The 19,210-nt window shown below is 43.0% G+C and overlaps 1 protein-coding gene across 1 annotated transcript in view; it reads left to right on the top strand.

Annotated features, from left to right (window-relative positions):
• The window catches only part of LOC116502431, a 154,694-nt gene that overhangs the window by 33,973 nt on the left and 101,511 nt on the right, over nt 1-19,210 (top strand). Inside the window, 1 exon segment of the mRNA XM_032208326.1 lies at nt 14,465-15,770. Within this exon segment, the coding sequence (XP_032064217.1) occupies nt 14,465-15,770 (1,306 nt within the window).

Here is a 19,210-nt window from a genome sequence, read left to right as displayed (position 1 = left end):
AATTGAATTCTGTGAAATATTTCCTTAAGAGGTTCTACTATTTCTAATTGTAAATTTTTATAATAAACCGCTGTCAATCCATCTGTACCAGGTGCCTTCCCAACTTTTGCATTGTAAAAAGTATTATGTTTAGCATATAACAAATTAGTAGCCATCTGATCTGACATCAACATATTAAATTGCGCTCTTAGTAAAATGATTGCCTCTTTTGTCTTCTTATTAGCTCCTGCTCTTTCTTCTTTATCTCTTCCTCTAATTCCTTTCATTTCCCCCCCGCCTATATCTATATAGATTACTTAAATTTATTAAAACTCCTCTCATATATGCTTTACTTGAATCCCAAACCATTTCCATAGATGTTCCCTTATTCATATTAAAAGCAAAATATTCTTTCAACAGTTTTTTACATTCATTGACATTTTTCTCATATCTAAATAAATTTTCATTTAACCTCCAAGACCTTCTAGATTCCTTCCCATATTCCAGTTCCATTCAAACCGGGTTATGATCTGTTAATGCTCTCGAACATATCTTCGTCTTCTTTACCTTAGAAAGAAAATCATTTGTAATTAATATAAAGTCAATCCTAGAGAAGGATTGATGCCTATCAGAAAAAAATGTAAAGTCCTGTTCTTTAGCATTCCTTTCCCGCCAGATGTCTCTCAGCTCAATATCGTCCATCGTATTAAAGAAAGACTTAGGTAATCTTTCACGTACTTGAATATTTTGCAATAGACCCTTCTTGTCTTTCTTGGTGTCCAATACTCCATTCCAATCACCCAGTAATATACACGATCTGTAATCCCATTGTATTAACTTAGTAAGGAGCAACTTATAAAGTTTTTCTTGTTGTTGATTGGGGGTGTAAACTCCCATTAAGAGTATCTTTTTTCCTTCTAATAGTAGTTCAATTGCAATATATCTTCCTTGAGAGTCTGCTTCAATTAATTCAGCCTTTATATCCCTTCTTAATTATATAACTATGCCATTTTTTTCTCCAGGGCAGAAGCTACAAAATGTTGTCCCAATCTTGCATTCATCAAATATTTCTGATCATTTATTCTAATATGTGTTTCTTGATGGCAAATTACATTGTTTTTAAATTGTTTCAAATAGTGATATATTTTTTTCCTTTTTTGTGGTGACAGTCCAGGTTAAAAATTTAATTGTCATCTGCAAGAATCTCCTTCAGATTTTCTTGATTGTTCTCTTTGAGGCCTCTAATTCTCAAAGCAAATTCCATCGCTCTGTATTGTATCATTGTAATTTCTGCTTCTGATTTATCAGTCTTGTTTTGAACTTCTTCAATTTTGCATTCTAAATTGACATTGGACTGGTTGATCTCTTCCACTCTATCATGCAGTGAGGATATATAGCCAGCCAAACCTTTTAAAGGCTTCCACTATATCCTCTCTAATTTGCTGGTTACAAGTCTGAATTAGCTCCTGGATGCTAGATATTTCCTCCGAGACCTCCTTAAAGGCAGATGTAACTTTTTCCTCTATTTTGAGTTCTATAGCTGCAGCCTGTTCCTTTAAGGCGTCTTTTAAGGCTCCTTGCAGCACATCAAGAGTTAAAACCTCAGCAGCAGGGGGAGGTAAAAGTGACTGTAATTTATTAGTCGGAGCTGGAGAACTGCCAGGGCTCTTTGAAGTGGTTGTTGTTCTAACTTGTTTTGAAGCCATTTCAACTATTCAATTAGACTTATCTTCTGCCAAATTGTTAAGTCCAAACAAACCACTTAGTCCAATTATTAAATCTTGTAGCTTATTAGTAAGTCAATGCTGTTTTGAGTGGTCTTAAACTCTTAGTTCTTTTAACTACGTTAGAAAGCACTTAAGAGCACTGATGAGACCCTATATCAGAGCCGATCTCGTGGCCATACGGGCGACGAAATGTTTGCATTTTGCCGCTCTTATTGCATCCGCTGAATTGCTCCCAACCGCCTTGTTTAGGATAACCCGCTCCCTCCTGAAAAGGAGGGATGCGGATTAACCTTTACAAGGTAGAGCTGAGGAATTTGTCCAGTATTTAATGGATAAAGTCGCTCGGATTCAGACAGACCTGGACTCCAATTGCACAGTACCAGCCGAGGTACCGGGGGAAGGTCTTGAGCGGAGCTTATGGAATGAGTTTCAACTTGTCGCGCCTGAGGAAGTGGACAAGGCCATGGGAGCAGTGAGCGCCTCCACTTGTATACTGGACCTCTGCCCTCCCTGGCTGGTTTCGACCAGCAGGGAGGTGACACATGGCTGGATCCAGACTATAATTAACACCTCTCTCCGGGAGGGATCCTTCCTGATCCTCCTAAAGGATGCAGTGGTGAGACCCCTCCTAAAGAAACCGACCCAGCCATTTTGAGCAACTATCGTCCGGTCTCCAACCTCCCCTTTGTAGGGAAGGTTGTTGAGAAAATGGTGGCCTCTCAACTCCGACGGTCCTTGGATGAAACCGATTATCTAGATCCCTTTCAGTCCGGTTTCAGGCCTGGTTACAGCACAGAAACTGCTTTGGTCGCGCTGATCGATGATCTCTGGCGAGCCAGGGATAGGGGTCAGTCCTCTATCCTAGTGCTCCTTGACCTCTCAGCGGCCTTCGAAACCATCGACCATGGTATCCTTCTGCGACGGTTGCGAGAGGTGGGAGTGGGAGGCACCGTTCTTCGGTGGTTCTCCTCCTACCTCTCGGACAGGTCGCAGTCGGTGTTGGTTGGAGGGCAGAGGTCGACCCCTAGGCCCCTCAATTATGGGGTACCGCAGGGCTCGGTCCTGTCCCCCCTCCTATTTAACATCTACATGAAGCCGCTGGGTGAGATCATACGGTGGCACGGGATTAAATACCATCAATATGCGGATGATACACAATTGTATCTGTCCGCCCCGTGCCAACTCAGTGAAGCGGTAGAAGTGATGTGCCAGTGCCTGGAGGTTGTTAGGGTCTGGATGGGAACGAACAAGCTTGCACTCAATACCGACAAGACTGAATGGCTATTGATGCTCCCTCCCAAAGATTGGCTAACTATTCCATCTCTCAGTCTTGGGGGTGAAATTATACGCCCCTCAGAGAGGGTTCGCAATTTGGGAGTCCTCCTGGATCCACAGCTGACTTTAGATCACCATCTGTCGGCTGTGACCAGGGGGGGTCTTTGCCCAGGTTCGCCTGGTGCACCAATTGCGACCCTACTTGGACCGGGAGGCACTTCAGATAGTCACTCACGCCCTCGTCACCTCAAGACTGGATTACTGTAACGTGCTCTACATGGGGCTGCCCTTGAAAAGTGTTCGAAGATTTCACCTAGTCCAGAATGCAGCCGCGTGAGCGATCGTGGGTGCACCTAGGTACACCCACGTTATACCTATCTTCCGTGAGCTGCACTGGCTGCCTATCGGTCTCCGGACACGCTTCAAGGTGCTAGTCGTTACTTATAAAGCCCTGCATAGCATCGGACCTGGGTACCTGAGAGACCGCCTCCTGCCAATTACCTCCCAAAGACCGATTCGATCGCACAGGCTTGGCCTTCTCCGGGTCCCATCTGCAAGCCAATGTCAGCTGGCGATCCCCTGGGGAAGAGCCTTCTCTGTTGCTGCTCCGGCCCTCTGGAACGAGCTCCCCGTGGAAATCCGGATCCTTACTACCCTCCCGGCCTTCCGTAAAGCTACTAAGTCCTGGCTGTTCCGACAGGCCGGGGGCTGTTGAAGTATCCAGCCCCGCTTCAATTGTGAATGTTGTGTATTTTTAAATTGTTGTATCGTCCTATTTATCCCCTTTCCCTGTTTTATTGTGAGCCGCCCGGAGTCCTTCGGGAGTGGGCGGCATACAAAGCTAATAAAACAAACCAACCAAACAAAACAAACAAGATGTAATTGCTTGTTAAGTTCGTTATAGCCACACCTTAATATTCAGGCGCCATTTTCACTTCTATCTCATTAATTTTAACAGAAGGAATTCTGGTAAATCGGAGTTTAAGTTTAGAAATACTTGCGATTGTGGAACTCTCCAGTATTTGCACTGCCTGCTTCTTATTCAAATGTAGATCAAAACATTGATTGCAGGTGTGGACGTGGCTCTTTTTTTTTCTGCAAAAAGCAGATGCATCCCGAGAGCGGAGTGTGTCGAGCTACAGGGGAGCTCACACCTTCCAAGCCCCAGAAAATTGCTCCTGGGGGTTTAAGGGAGCTCTACCCACGCTCGGCAACTCTTTTCCCCCTCTTTTCCCGAAGGGAGAGTTTTCAGGCTGTCAGACAGTTGATGTACATTGTTCTGGCAGCTAAATGCGATCCCGGGGCTGGAACATCCCAGAGAGACGTCCGTCAAAGCCTACGTTGCCATCGGAAGCCGCCACATTCTAATATTTTCTTAATCACATTCTCCTCTGTAGGGATCTCTTCACTTTTCCAATTTTGTGCAAATGCAATCCTAGCTGCTGTTATAACATCAAATATAATGGCCTTGTTTTAACACACACATCAATGCCGGAGACCAGAAAACTCCTACAACTTCGGCTTTTATAGATATAGTCATACTTGCTGATGATCAATTGATCAGGTCAAGTTTGCAGCAACAGTCACATCAATTGATCAAGGGCACTTTATTAGCAGTACTTGGCTGTCACTGTGGTGCTCCATCGCTAGAGGCTTTTCAAAACAGACGAGAGAGTGACTTGTCTGAAACAGTATAGGGCAGTGATGGCTAATCTTTTTTGGCCCCCGTGCCAAAAGCTGGGGGAGAGCAGGGGGGGTTGTCTGCGGGCATGCCCACACCCATAATTCAATGCGCGCAATACCTCCGTGCATGTGCGTGCAACCAGCAAACCACCTATCGCTTTCGGCACAGTTATTTCGCCCTCCCCAGGCTCCAGAGGCTTTCTAGGAGCCTGGGGAGGGTGAAAACAGCCCCTCCCCCAACCAGAGGCCCCCTGGAGGCTTCCGGAAGCCTCTGGAGGGTGAAAAAGGAATTATGGGGAACCTGGAAGTTTGGGAATGGTGACTTCCAGGTTCCCCATGGGGCCGATGAAGCCTCCAGAGGGCAAAAAACGGATCTACGGCCAAACCGGAAGTCCCTGAAGGCTCCAGAGGGGGGGGAAATCGACCTACGGGGAACCTGGAAGTTTTGGGAATGGGAACTTCCTGTTTGTCCATAGCTCCGATTTTCAACCTCCGGAACCTTCAGGAGCCTCCACGAGACTTCCCTGAAGCCTCCGGAGGGCAAAAACCGGCCCTACAAGCAAACCAGAAGTGACCATGTATATGGTCTCCTGCTTGAGCAGGGCTTGGATTAGAAAGACCTCCAAGGTCCCTTCCAATTCTGTTATTCTCTTCTCTTCTGATGCAATGATATTTATTATGTCTTGATAAGTAAAACCATAGAAATCAAAGAGGGTGTAGTTTCTTTTTCACTGGACTGTATTTGAAAACAACCCTTTGCGCTGCTAGGAATTCATTGATTGACCCAGTCAACAAGCAAATTTCATCATTGAATGGATATTCGAACTTGGATCTGGGTAGTCTCCCATGTATCAAATGAATCATGATTAATGTAAAATTATTGTAGCATTGTGGCATATTTGCTTTTTCATTGTAACATAAGCTTTTTTCTTTTTTTCTCATCTTCTCATCTGCAACCTTTTTATGCACAATTAAAGATACACTTTTATATGAATCCTATAGACAAAGAGGACGGCAATATGAACACTCTGAACAATTGAGGATAACAAGCAACATTGAAAAGGAAAACAAATCAGTCCAGAAATCAAAATGGCCTGCCACTTTCTTTCACCCACCTCTGTGTCCTCAGCAGCTCGCCAGCACAGGCTGGCAAAAGAGACTTTTTTTTTTTTTAATATATTTTATTCATTTTCACATTCCATTTGCAATCACTTATATACAGGGTATTTGCTATAAGAAAAGAAAAAAAAAGGAAATAATACAAACAAATAAAAAGGAAATACAACTCATCATTCACAACCCCACCTAACACTTCCATCCTCCATACACCCCATCTACCCCCTCCAACTTTCCTTTCTCCCTCTAACACTCCCCTCCTACTTCCCTTTCCCCTCAAACCTTCTTTCTCCCCTTACCCCCCGGACACCCTCCTTACATTCCCCTTACTCCTTCCTTACTCCTCCCTCTTCTTTCCCTCTACCTCCCTCCTTGGTGTATGCCTTTATTCGAGTGTTGTTTGATCTGATAAAAGTAAAATGAACCAAGGAAAAAATATATATATATAAAAGAAAAAAAAAGAACCACCGTATATAAATACATTCTTGTTCTTATTAAGACTATGTTAACACCCCCCCACCCCACCCCCCACAAATCCCCATCCCTAATCCTCCCGACTTCCCAGGGCCCACACCTGGCACTACCTTCTGTCTAAAATATCTTGTATACATATGGATTAAAAATAAAAGTAATATGTCAAAAGAAAGAAAAGCAAGAGAAAAGAAGAAAGAAAAGAAAAGAGAAAGGAAAGAAAGAAAGAAAAAAGGAAACCACTCTTTGTGTTGATCTCAGCCCCCCATCTTTATCATGCTTAAATAGTATAATTCATTCTATCTATATTTTATTCTCGTCTCTTACTTCTTTGTTATTTACCCCAACCTTCTGTAGACTCTCCCGTTCCTCTTCCTAAACCTTATATTCAGATAAACATTTATACAAATTTGTGTAACCAAAAATGATCCTTTCCAATAAAATTTAAGCAACGTGGTTCATGCACATATTCAAATATTACTTTACAAAAGAATAATCAAACTTTCCCTTCTAATAAAATTTAAACAGCATAAATGATCTTTCTTAACCTCCTTTTCAAACAATAATTCAAGATAATCTAACCAAGCTTCCCCTTCTTAGTAAAGTTTAAGCAGCATAGGATTTAAATAACGTAAATCATTCCACATACATTTTACCCTCATCCCTTGCTTGTCTGATATTTACTATTATCAAATTTATAATCAAACTTTCCCTTCTAATAAAATTTAAACAGCATAAATGATCTTTCTTAACCTCCTTTTCAAACAATAATTCAAGATAATCTAACCAAGCTTCCCCTTCTTAGTAAAGTTTAAGCAGCGTAGGATTTAAATAACGTAAATCATTCCACATACATTTTACCCTCATCCCTTGCTTGTCTGATATTTACTATTATCAAATTTATACAGACATTTGTTTAAGATCTAGCTCAAAGTAATTTCAACCAACTTTCCCTTCTAATAAGAGTTAAATAGCATGGATCATTCCACATATTCAAATAATACTTTCAGCAAGAGTCAGTTAACCTTCTGTTTTAAAGTAGTCCCTTCTAGCAAAATTTAAACAACATAAATCATTCCGCATTCTTTTTACATCTGTCTTAAGATAATCCCAACCGGCTTTCTCTTCTAATAAACTTTAAACAACGTAAATCATTCCGCATATATTTTACCCTCATCCCTTGCTTGTCTGATGTTTACCACTATCAGATTTATGCTGACATTAGTTTAAGATCTAGCTCAAAGTAGTTTCACCCAACTTTCCCTTCTAATAAAAATTAATCCGTTTTTTCTACCGGAGAAAGGTCTCAAACCCCCATTCAGTCCTCAACTTTGGCGAATATTTTGAAATGTCTAAATTCCCGATCTCCGTTTTTCTGCTTCTCCGAGGGAGGAAGGGCTACCCCCTCCATCTTGCAGCCACGTGGCCTGCCGCTTGCCTTCTCCTTCCGCTTGTCTCTCCTCTCTTCCAAATGAGTCAGGAAGTCCCGCCTTCAAAGTCCTACAATAGAAATCTCGGGCCTCCGAAACAGAGTTAAGACGAAATCTTTGATTCTCAAATGTAACCGTAATGCCGGCAGGGGCCTCCCATCTGTATCGAATCTGTTGACTCCTAAGCTCTTTAGTTAAAAAGGCGTAGTCCCTTCTTGCTCTCAACATTTGGAAAGGTATATCTTTGAAGACAATCAGGTCCTGATCATCAACTCGGAGACTGTTATTATGAAACTTTTGCACAATCGCATTTCTAGATTCTTTTGTAGAGAAATATATAATTATGTCCCTCGGGAGCTGTCGCTGTTCCGCTACCAATGAATTCTGGCGATAAATTTTCCGAATCTGCCAATCAAAGTTAAGTCCCGGGCTTCCCACCGCATGGCTGAAGGCTTCAGCAAAGGTCTGTTTCAGATTCTCTTGCTCCTTTTCATGGAATCCTCTGACTCTTATAGCAAATGCCTTCCTATTAAAATTTATCATCATAAGCTGTTCTTCAGTGACTCTAATTTTTTGTTGTAATATTTGAATATTGGTAGTCAAATTAAAATTAGCCTTCTCCAAGCTTTCCAATTTATTCTCTATTTCAGCAGAATAATCTGACAGGGCAGACACGGCTGCGAACGTATTCACCTTCATTTGATTTATTTTAGTCTTTAAATCATCATATAGTTCCAATACAAATTCCTTAATTTCTTGTTTAAAATCATTAAACATTTTAAAGAGATATTCCTGTGTTAAAAATTCTCCAGTAGAGGGCATAGGAGACAAAGGCTGTGGTTCCAATAAAAATTCTTTAGATTCTTTAGACACATTTGTAGCAAGGCGCTTCTTTGATCTGGGTGCCATAATAAATAAACAAATAAGCAGCGCTTTTGCTCCCCTCTATTTCCAAAGAAGAAGGGTTTATTTTGTTAAGGAGCGGTCTGCAGAAAGGTAAAACCGGCTAAGTACATCCACTATCAATCACCCACGGAGAGAAATCGCCATTTTGAAGTCCGTTTAGACAAAGAAGTCTCTAAGACAAATGGTGCTGGTATTTAAGATAGTAATAAAAGCATAAATCTCACAGGAGTGGGACCCGCCCGTATCAAACCTAGCTTGAAAAAACTTTGCTTTGTCCTGGGGGGGGGGGCTAGCCTGTCTGGGGCTGCCAAAAAAGAAAGGCAGCTGAGAAGAACTGGCTGGAGATAAAAGCTCCGCTCCGGCTGGATCTAATCTCTGTCCACAGCCAAAAAAAAGAAAAAGGCTGTGGATTATGAATAGACCCTAGCCTACAGAGCTACTCCCTGCCCCTTTCTTAGCCAAAAAGGGGTGATATCTATGATCTTATTTAGATATACAGACCAGATCTCTGAGGAGCTCGGTTGAGCCCTCCTCGGCAACAGGTCACGCCCCCAGGAAGTCGCAAAAGAGACTTTCTTTTGCCCGCCTGCGTCCGTGGCAGCCTGCCAGCAGAGGCGGACGAAAGACCCGCCTCTTCTGGCGGGCTGCCTCGGACGCAGGTCGGCGAAAGAAAGTCTCTTTAGCCCGCCTGTGCTGCCGGGTTGCCGCTTTCTCTCGCCCGCCACTCAGACCTTAGGCAGGCGAAAGAAAGAAAGCGCTTTAGATGGTGGGGTGTTGGAGGAGAGAAGAGAATGCTTAGGCATTTTCTCCTCTCCCCCAACATCCAATTGTCTAAAGCGCTTTCTTTCTTTTGCCCGCCTGTCAGAGCTCAGGCAGGTGAAAGAAAGCAATTTAGACAGTGGATTGTCGGGGGAGAGGACTGCCTCACCAGCCATAAACCTCACCACGTGGCACTGGAAGCAAGTATGTGGTTAGAAGAATAGTATAAATTGTTAGAAACAATAAATCTCTGATCTTAAAGTAAGAATTTTTCCTTCTATTGTTGCCTTTGTTTCCTATTGGAATTTTCCTATCACACTTGGGATGTGAGAGGGAAGCTGATTTTCCTGATCAAGGGGGGGCTGGAGGCAGACAGCAGAGCTGATCAGGATGGGAGAGCCCCAGCAGCAGCAGCAGCCACATGAACACCTCCAAGGGGGGGGAGCCCCCCCCACAGATGCCAAATGGCAAAAGTTCCTCCTCTTCGTGTGAAATTCGGAGGGGACTCCACAGAACTGGGATTTTTCCTGGTCCAGGTCTGGAATTTCATACAACAGTTTGGAGAAGATTTCCTCAACGAGGAAACAAAGGTGAAAGATGTGTCAATGGCATTGGGGAATAAGGCGGCAGCTTGGATGGTCGCCTTGCATAATGATGACTCCCTCCTGCTGAGGAATTACAATGTGTTATGGTCGCCCTGAGGAAGCACTTTGATGATCCACTAGCCGAGCGTAAGGCGAGAGCCAAGATGAAAACTCTTACTCAGGGAAGAAGTCCAGTGGTTGAGTACATCCAAGAGTTTTGTGAGCTGTCAGTGCTTATGTGGGAGTGGTCCGAGGAGGCTTTAATGGACAGTTTTATGGATGGCCTGAACCAAGATATATATCAGAATTGTGTTAACAGAGGGGCCCCACGCAACCTGCAACGCTGGTATGAGCTGGCAGCAGATGTGGAGATTGACCTAGCCAGGAATAAATACTGGGGAGACCGTGATAAAGGTACAAATCTGGGAAATGTTTCCAGGAGACCAAATACTGAATGCGACCTCTATGTTTTCTGGAGTCTACAATTTCTTTTACTTCAAAATGTTGCTCTCCCTCAATAAGAAGAGGGACCGGAGGTGAAGGTTGAGGCGGACCAAAGGAAGAAGTGTTCTCTGGTTTCAACATTTTCACATGAAATACATGATAAATTCTTCTAAGGTTCTTCAGCAGCTCCAACTTCACCAACACAGAATTTATGATTTTTACAATAGGGAATGGACCTACGTACTTTGGCCCCAGCTTCTTCGATTTTTGGGTTGTTTGTAGGAACTTGGTGGACAAAAACACTCTATCCCCAACTTGGTACTCTTTAGGTTTAACCCTTTTCTTATCCACCTGTTTTTTGTGAGTCTGGTGAGCGGCATCTAATGCTTTGCAGGTCATGGGCCAAAATTGCTGAAGTTGATTGCTCCATTCAGACAACGATAAAATTTGCAGTTTCTCTTGAGGCAATTCAGGAATTGTCACAAAGTCCTGTCCAATCACAACTTTAAAAGCGGTGAAGCTGGTACTGCTGTGTAGAGAATTATTGTACACTACCTCTGCATATGGTAATAGTTCAGCCCACTTATCCTGTTGATAATTGATGAAACATCAGATGTACTGCTCCAAAATCGAGTTAGCCATTCACAATCTCCATTAGTTTGAGGATGGTGAGCAGAGCTTAGCCTCTGGGTGTAGCCAATCAATTTCAGAAATTCTTTCAAAAAGAGGGAGGTGAATTGGACCCCCCTGTCCAAAATAATGTGTTCAGGCACTCCATGTAACCTATATACATGTAAAATAAACAAATTAACCAATGACTTTCAGTTCAGTTCAGTTCAGTTTATTGTATTTATATGCCGCCCTTTTCCCCCGAAGGGGACTCAGGGTGGCTCACAACTCGAACCAGGGAAGGAGGATACAGACAAAAAATTTAAAAAAACAACAAGCATAACAATATATAATTTAAAACTCACAACAGTCATACCATTCGAGACGGGGGCAACAGCTCTTTAGCCCCAGGCCTGTCGGAACAGCCAGGTTTTGAGGGCTTTGCGGAAGGCCTGGAGGGTGGTGAGGGTTCGAATCTCCATGGGGAGTTCGTTCCAGAGGGTCGGAGCAGCCACAGAGAAGGCTCTCCTCTGGGTAGTCGCCAGTCGACACTGGCCGGCGGATGGAATTCGGAGGAGGCCTAATCTGTGGGATCTAATCGGTCTAGTGGAGGTAATTGCTGATGAGATCTTGGAGCAAGGCACAAAATGAACCTGTTTGGAAAACAGATTGGTGATAACCCAAATAATGGTATTCCCCAAACTTTCTGGTAACTCGACAATAAAGTCCATTGATATCTCTTTCCATGGGGCCCGAGGACAGGCAACCCTTTGGAGAAGAACTTGGGGCTTCCCCGGTGGCCTTTTTGCGGCTGCATAGACAGGACAACTGGCTATGCAGGACTCCATGTCTTTTTTCAATGAAGACCACCAAAATTGCCTTTTCATCAAATGCAAAGTCTTTACAAATCCAAAACGGCCTGCCATTTTTGAATCATGGGCCCGTTGAAGTACGACAGGTTTCAGGTTAGCAGGAACATATAGTTAAGCTCCTACCTAAGCCAGTCCATCCTTCATGGTGCATTCATCAGAATGTTTCTTGAACCAGTCATCAGGGTCAAGGCCCTCTTTGAGTTTGTTCATTAGGTCCGTAGTCACATCTAAGTCCACTGGGCTTTGGCTCCTAGTAACCATTGGGGCAGCCAGATTTTAAGCTGGAATGACTGGATGAACCACACTTAACTAGAGCTGTTGTACTGGGGAAGCCTGGACAAGGCATCAGCCATAAAGTTCTTCCCCCCGGGGATGTACCTGAGGGTAAAGTTTCCTGGATCTGTTTTTCCCCCTTTTTTGAAGATGGGAATCACATCAGCTCTTTTCCAGTCCTCTGGTAGTTCCCCAGTGCTCCAAGATCTCTGAAAGATATAGTTCAGTGGTTCTGAGATCTCGTCTGCCAGTTCCTTCAGCGTGGGTGTGGTCAGCGGCGGCGGGGGGACACCTGGCCTGAGGTCTCTGAAGCCGGCGTGGGTGTGGTCAGCGGCAGCGGCGGTGGGACGCCTGGCTTGCGATCTCTGCAGCTGCCGCTCCCCACATTGTGGTGTTATAGCGATTGCCCCCCCTTGCTTATGGACATGATAAATTGGATCAGAGGGGAGTGGCTGAGGCAGCTGACATGGATATTGATGCCAGCAGAAGATGACTTCGGTAGTTGGCATGGGTGCGGTTGGAGTGGGGTTCCTTTGTTTTGGCCCCCTCCGGTATCACCACCGTTGCCTGGGCCACCGTACTGTGTCATTTGGCCATTTGACCCCTACTCTTATGACAATATGGACTGGGTTAATGGAGTGCGGCCCTGGAGATGGATATGAATGCAGCTGACGTGGACGGAGTCGAGCTGCTGGAGTTGTTGAAGTTGGAGCAGCCACTACTGACAATGCTGTCCTCATCGCCACCATTACTGGCCGCTTCACCACCTCTCAATTCATCATCTGCTGCGTTTTTGACATCTGGTTGTTACTGTTACATATTGTCCTGAACACCGACCATTGTTATGATGGACATAAGCTTCCCGCTACCCCTCTTGAACACTGTTGGCTGCCCCTCTCCCCTCCTCGTTCCATCTCCCTGTGATGTCATCTCGTTTGGTTGATGCCACACTCTCCTCTATGTTATGCTGCGACAGAACTTTATTCCCTTCTGGAACTCCCCCTTTCCCAGGGATGGCCTACTTGCCTATCAAGAGGCTTCCTTAATGACGGCTTTTGGGATCCCAAGAGGTGGCATGCAAAGAAGAGACTTCTTAGGGGTTTTTTACAGGGGGTTTTTGATCAAATTTTAAGGGGGGCATGGGGGGGCTTGATTTAGATGGCTCAGACAGGCTTGGGGGGGGGAGTCTGTCAGGGCACAGGCCAGAACTAACTAATGGGCGCGGGCCAGGAGTGCTGGGAAGGGGATCCCAGGGGAGACATTAAGCCATGATGGATTTTAAATTACCGTATTTTTTTTAGTATAAGATGCACCAGAGTATAAGATGCACCAAGACTTTGGAAATGGCCTTTTAAACCTTCCCAAATTGATGTACAGCAACAATTGCTTCTCTAAGATAATAGCTGAGGTCTTTACTCTTTGGCATTGTCTTAACACAAACCTCAATGTCAGGGACTAGGAAACTCCTACACTTTGGCTTTTATAGATGTAGTCTCTATCTCTGATCCGTGTTGCAACGTGAATTCAGTAAATGCAGTCTTACTGAAGTACTAATGCAAATCTCTGGCATTTTTCATGTTTCAGCTAACCATGAAAAATAAAGTTTTGATTCAAAGCAAAATTGTGGTTGTAGGATTGTGGCATGTTTGCTTTTTCATTGTAACATAAGCTTTTTTCTTTTTTTCTCATCTTCTGCAACCATTTTATGCACAATTAAAGCTACACTTTTATTTGAATCTTATAGACAAAGAAGATGGCAATAGGAGCACTCTGGACACTGAGGATAACAAGCAACATTGAAAAGGAAAACAAATCAGTCCGGAAATCAAAATATTTTCCATTTCCTTCAGAGAGCCACACAAATCTCCAACTTCCTCAGCAGGTGAGAGAGAAACAAGAGTAAATCAAGAAAAGATTTCTAACTGGGAAACGTAAAGTGTGGAAAACCACGTAGAGCAGACAGTGTGACAGGCGGTGCTCTGGGAGGAAGAAAACGGCTTGAAACAAAACACCACCAAACAAGTGACCATCCATATTTCCATCTCCTCAGGAATATGAGTTGTGGAAAAGCTCCATAGACGTGCCCATTGTGGGAAAGATACAACTTGCAAATCACAGTTGATTAAGCATGAGAGGATCCATACTGGAGAAAAGCCATACAAATACTTTGAATGTAACAAAACCTTTGGTCACAACAACTCCGTTTGGTTTCATGGAAGGACCCACACAGGACAGAAGCCCTAAAACGCGACAAATGCTTTAGCAAGTATGGCAATGTGGACTCACACCAAGGAGAAACTCTTTGAATGTCCTGAATGTGGGAAATGTTTCTGTGATAAATCCAGCCTGGTTACACACCAGAGAACTCACACAGTAGAGAAACCGCTTGAATGTCCTGATTGTGGGAAATGTTTTAGTCAGAGAGGCATCCTGTTGAGACACCAGAGAACTCACACAGGAGAGAAAACCTTTCAATGTCCTGATTGTGGAAAAAGTTTTAGTCATCATTCCAGCCTGGTGTCACACCAAAGGACTCACACAGGAGAGAAACCCTTTGAGTGTCCTGATTGTAGTAAAAGTTTTAGCCACAATTCCACCCTCGTGAAACACCAGAGGACTCACACAGGAGAGAAACCGTTTGAATGTCCTGATTGTGGGAAAAGTTTTAGTCGGATTTCCAGCCTGGTGACACACCAAAGGACTCACACAGGAGAGAAACCCTTTGAGTGTCCTGATTGTGGAAAAAGTTTTAGTCATCATTCCAGCCTGGTGACACACCAAAGTACTCACACAGGAGAGAAACACTTTGAGTGTCCTGATTGTGGTAAAGGTTTTAGTCACAATTCCAGCCTGGTGAAACACCAGAGGACTCACACAGGAGAGAAACCCTTTAAATGTCCTGATTGTGGGAAAAGTTTTAGTCAGCATTCCAGCCTGGTGACACACCAAGGGACTCACAGAGGAGAGAAACCCTTTGAGTGTCCTGATTGTGGTAAAAGTTTTAGTCAGAATTCCAGCCTGGTGAAACACCAGAGAACTCACACAGGAGAGAAACCCTTTAAATGTCCTGATTGTAGGAAAAGTTTCAGTACCAATTCTAGCCTGGTGACACACCAAAGGACTCACACAGGAGAGAAGCCCTTTGAGTGTCCTGATTGTGGGAAAAGTTTCAGTACCAATTCCAGCCTGGTGATACACAGGAGGACTCACACAGGAGAGAAACCCTTTAAATGTCCTGATTGTGGAAAAAGCTTCAGTAACAATTCTAACCTGGTGATACACAGGAGGACTCATACAGGAGAGAAACCCTTTAAATGTCCTGATTGTGGAAAAAGCTTCAGTAACAATTCTAACCTGGTGATACACAGGAGGACTCACACAGGAGAGAAACCCTTTAAATGTCCTGATTGTGGAAAAAGTTTCAGTACCAATTCCATCCTGGTGATACACCAAAGGACTCACACAGGAGAGAAACCATATGAGTGTCCAGACTGTGGGAAAGATTTCAGTATTTGGACTAGCCTTCTAAATCATATGCTTATACACACAGGGGAGAAACCATTTGAGTGTCCCGAATGTGGATGGTGCTTCAGGAAAAATTCCACCCTTATTGCACACAAGAAAATCCACATGAGGCCCCAAGTGATGAGTGTAGAAAAGGTTTGAACTTCATTTCCCAAGGTCAGTTGGTGCCAACAAAGGGAGTTTGCAAAGGGCTGCTGAGGCCCTATAGGAATGCAATCTCCTAGCAGGCTTTGGCAAGGAAACCGCAAATGGAGGGAAGGCCTGAAAGACTGAAGTCTTCCCTCCATTTGCAAACATCCATGGGTCAATTTACAGAGAATAGATGCCTAAAGTGTGAGATTACTCAAGACTACTGACCTTGCGCGATCTCGCGGTAGGTTAGGCTTCTGTCCTCTGTGAATGCTGGCAAATAAAGTACAGTAGAGAGATTTTTGCAGGGTAAGTCACTCTCCACAGGCAAAATGCCTGTGAAGACTCGGCTAGGGGTGGGGGTGGGGAGAATAGGGGTGAATATAACAGAGCCTCTGCGGTCGTTCGTTTGTAAGGATGAACAACAGCCGTGGTGCTCCAGTATTCATAATTTCGGGATTTGTTTGTAAATGCTGGGGGGAAGGGGGGGTTATTGTGTAACTTTGAACATTTGCTAAGAGAACGCTTGTAACTCAAGGATTACCTGTATTTATTTTTGTAGAAATTGTAAAAATCTTTTTGGAGTGGTCGCTGCCAAGGATTTAGGATCGAAGAGTTTCAATGGGTGAGAAACTAAAGGAAGCCAACTTCATTGGTGCTGGCCAGAGATGCTTCCAAGGGCACCCATGCTAAATGTCTTGTGCGTCTGTAACTTTGCATACACAGAAGTTTTCATTAGGTCAAAGAGGGAAAATAACATAACCAGCAGGGCTAGAAAAGGGGGGCTTGGGAAGAAGAGATGACTGTCTATATATGCTGAGAGAAATGTTTCCAAAAGGCATTTCAAAGGTTTGGAAGAAAGATTGGTAATACAGATGTGCATACAAAAATGTATCAAAGTTGCCCCACTCTTTGTTTGATACACATTCCTTTTTTTAAGTCAAAATTTTAATTAATAAAGTATGCAAAACAAAGAAAAACAATTGATACAGAGAAACAGGAAAGGAGTCGAAAAGAAGAAAAAAAATAATATAATGCACCTTCCGCCTTTTTCTCCGTTGAGAAATTGTCATCACCCATTCCTCTTTGGAAATTACCTCTGCTCAGTTTACCAGAATAAAATCTTCCTTGGAAATAGATCCTGTCCTAAAGTCCATTCCTCACAGTAATCCAGTCCAACATTTCACTTTCACATTGCTCATAGGAACAGGGAGATTTTCTCTATGCACAGGTTGAAAGCAGGAAAGCTTTAATGAATACATTATATCGGCAAAGATGGGGGCAAAAGCAGATCTATTTCCCGCGCAAATGCACATAGTTAAAGTTCAAGTTTTCCCTCCCTGCTATTAGGCCAGGTCACATTGTCCAATGGAGACTTCTAGTATTGTTTTGAGAAAGTCTTTTTTGGCTCTGGTAAACCTGCCGAAACGTCCTTGGTTCCCATAGCTGGCATCAATGTCTGGAGCTTTGTTCTGTCTCCCCATAGTTTTTTTGCAAAATGAGAAACGATAATAGTTACAACACCAAAAACGCCATTTGAAGCTTGATACACTCTGCACACTGGATTCCACAAAAACATTGGCAGCTCAATGAGCAGCCCTTACCTAAAGCAGAACTGCAGCTTATATATCGTGGGTGCATTACATTACAAAGATATAAAACAGGTAGGAACCAACTTGATGTTGGAATTTTTTTGATAATCTCATTTGAGAGACCTCATTATTCTAGGAGAGGAGTCGGTGCTAACTTTCTACACTACATATTTCTTCACTCCCGAGATTTCATTCCATTGGTGGTACATGCTTTAAAACTAGTTCTTCATATTAGGGTTAACTTGTGATTTTGTAGACATGTTCTTTTCTTGGAAACAATATGGAACTGATAATGCCACTGCTGTCTTCTGTGATTTTTTTTAACTTCCATACCTAGCAAACAAAACATAAGATTTTGTAGTGGTGCACTATCCATTTATAATCCTGACACAACTGTGTTTAACCTAGGATTTTTTAAATAACAGCTATCGAGCACTCTTTGGATTATTCAGTTTTATAGACCGTCCTTGCTTACCACTTACTACTCAGCCTTCACAATTACACTGGTACTGAAAAAGTAGACTTACAAGTGTTTCTTAAAGTTGTGGCCATCACAGTTATTTGGGGGCAGCCCTGGCTTGCAATTACGATAGTTGCTGAGTTCCACAGTCATGGAATCGCCATTTGGAACCTTCACAATTGGCTTCCCACAAACAAAAATGACAGGAAGTTGTAAGTCACAGTCATGGTACATTGCACTGAATGGAAAATGGTGATTTGCTTAATGACCACAGCTACAACAGATATTGTAAGTTGGCATGGTTATATGTCAGTGTACTGTGAGAAGTAATCACAAACCCACCCACCCTGAGAATGAAATGTTTTGGGGAATATTAAAGAGAGGCAGAATATTATATTTACCCAAAGGAGAAATGGAGAAAAAAAAAATCTTAACAAAGGAAGAAAGTATCTTCAGAGATTTTGTGCCCATTAAGAAATCCAGGCCAGCCTATTCACAAAGAAAAAACCTTAAGCTCCAGTTGATGGGATTAAAATTTGCCTTCCCCCACCCAAATTATAAGGACAGGATCTTTTTTTATTAAAATTTTTAAAAGCTTTTACAAATATTTACCTCCCCTCCCCACCCTCCCCCACCCAAACCCATCTACCCCAAACCCCCCCCCACCTCCCGGAGCAAATACAGGGTATACATCTTTAACAATCATATTCTAAAGTGAACTAACAGACTTTAGCGTCATCCTTCACTTGTACTTTAACTCCCCTCTTGTTGAGCTAACTCTAAAGAAATTATATCATTCCTTGCTTCTTCAATCATAAGCTCTCTGAAGTTTCTTAGTCCCATATTTATTTTGAATATAATCAATCCATCTTCTCCACTCCAGCTTATATTTCTCGTCTGAATGATCCTTGAGATATGCTGATATTTTAGCCATCTCTGCTAAGTTTGTTACTTTTAATGTCCATTCTTGAATAGTAGCCAAATCTTCCTTCTTCCAATATTGCACCACCAACAGTCTTGCTGCTGTTATTAAATTCAGAATCAAAGTAGTCTCTATAACAGTACAATCAGTAGTTATACCTAACAAGAATAACTGAGGGGTAAACTTTATCTTCTTTTTAAAGATATTTTGCATAATTCACCATATTTTTATCCAGAATGCTTTAACCTTTTTGCAAGTCCACCATATATGATAATACATAGCATCAGCACAATCACATCTCCAGCATTTAGGTTGTAGGTTTGGGTACACACAAGCCAATTTTTTGGGATCTAAATGCCATCTATAAAACATCTTGTAGAAATTCTCCGTCAGATTTTGGGCTTGCGTGAATTTTACATTTCTTACCCATATCTTTTCCCATGTATCCAGCATT

This window comes from Thamnophis elegans, chromosome 2 (genome assembly GCF_009769535.1).
Source record: "Thamnophis elegans isolate rThaEle1 chromosome 2, rThaEle1.pri, whole genome shotgun sequence".
In the NCBI taxonomy this organism is placed as follows: Eukaryota; Metazoa; Chordata; class Lepidosauria; order Squamata; family Colubridae; genus Thamnophis; species Thamnophis elegans.
Note: the sequence above shows the minus strand (reverse complement) of the source record. Positions and strands in the feature narration are given on the sequence as shown.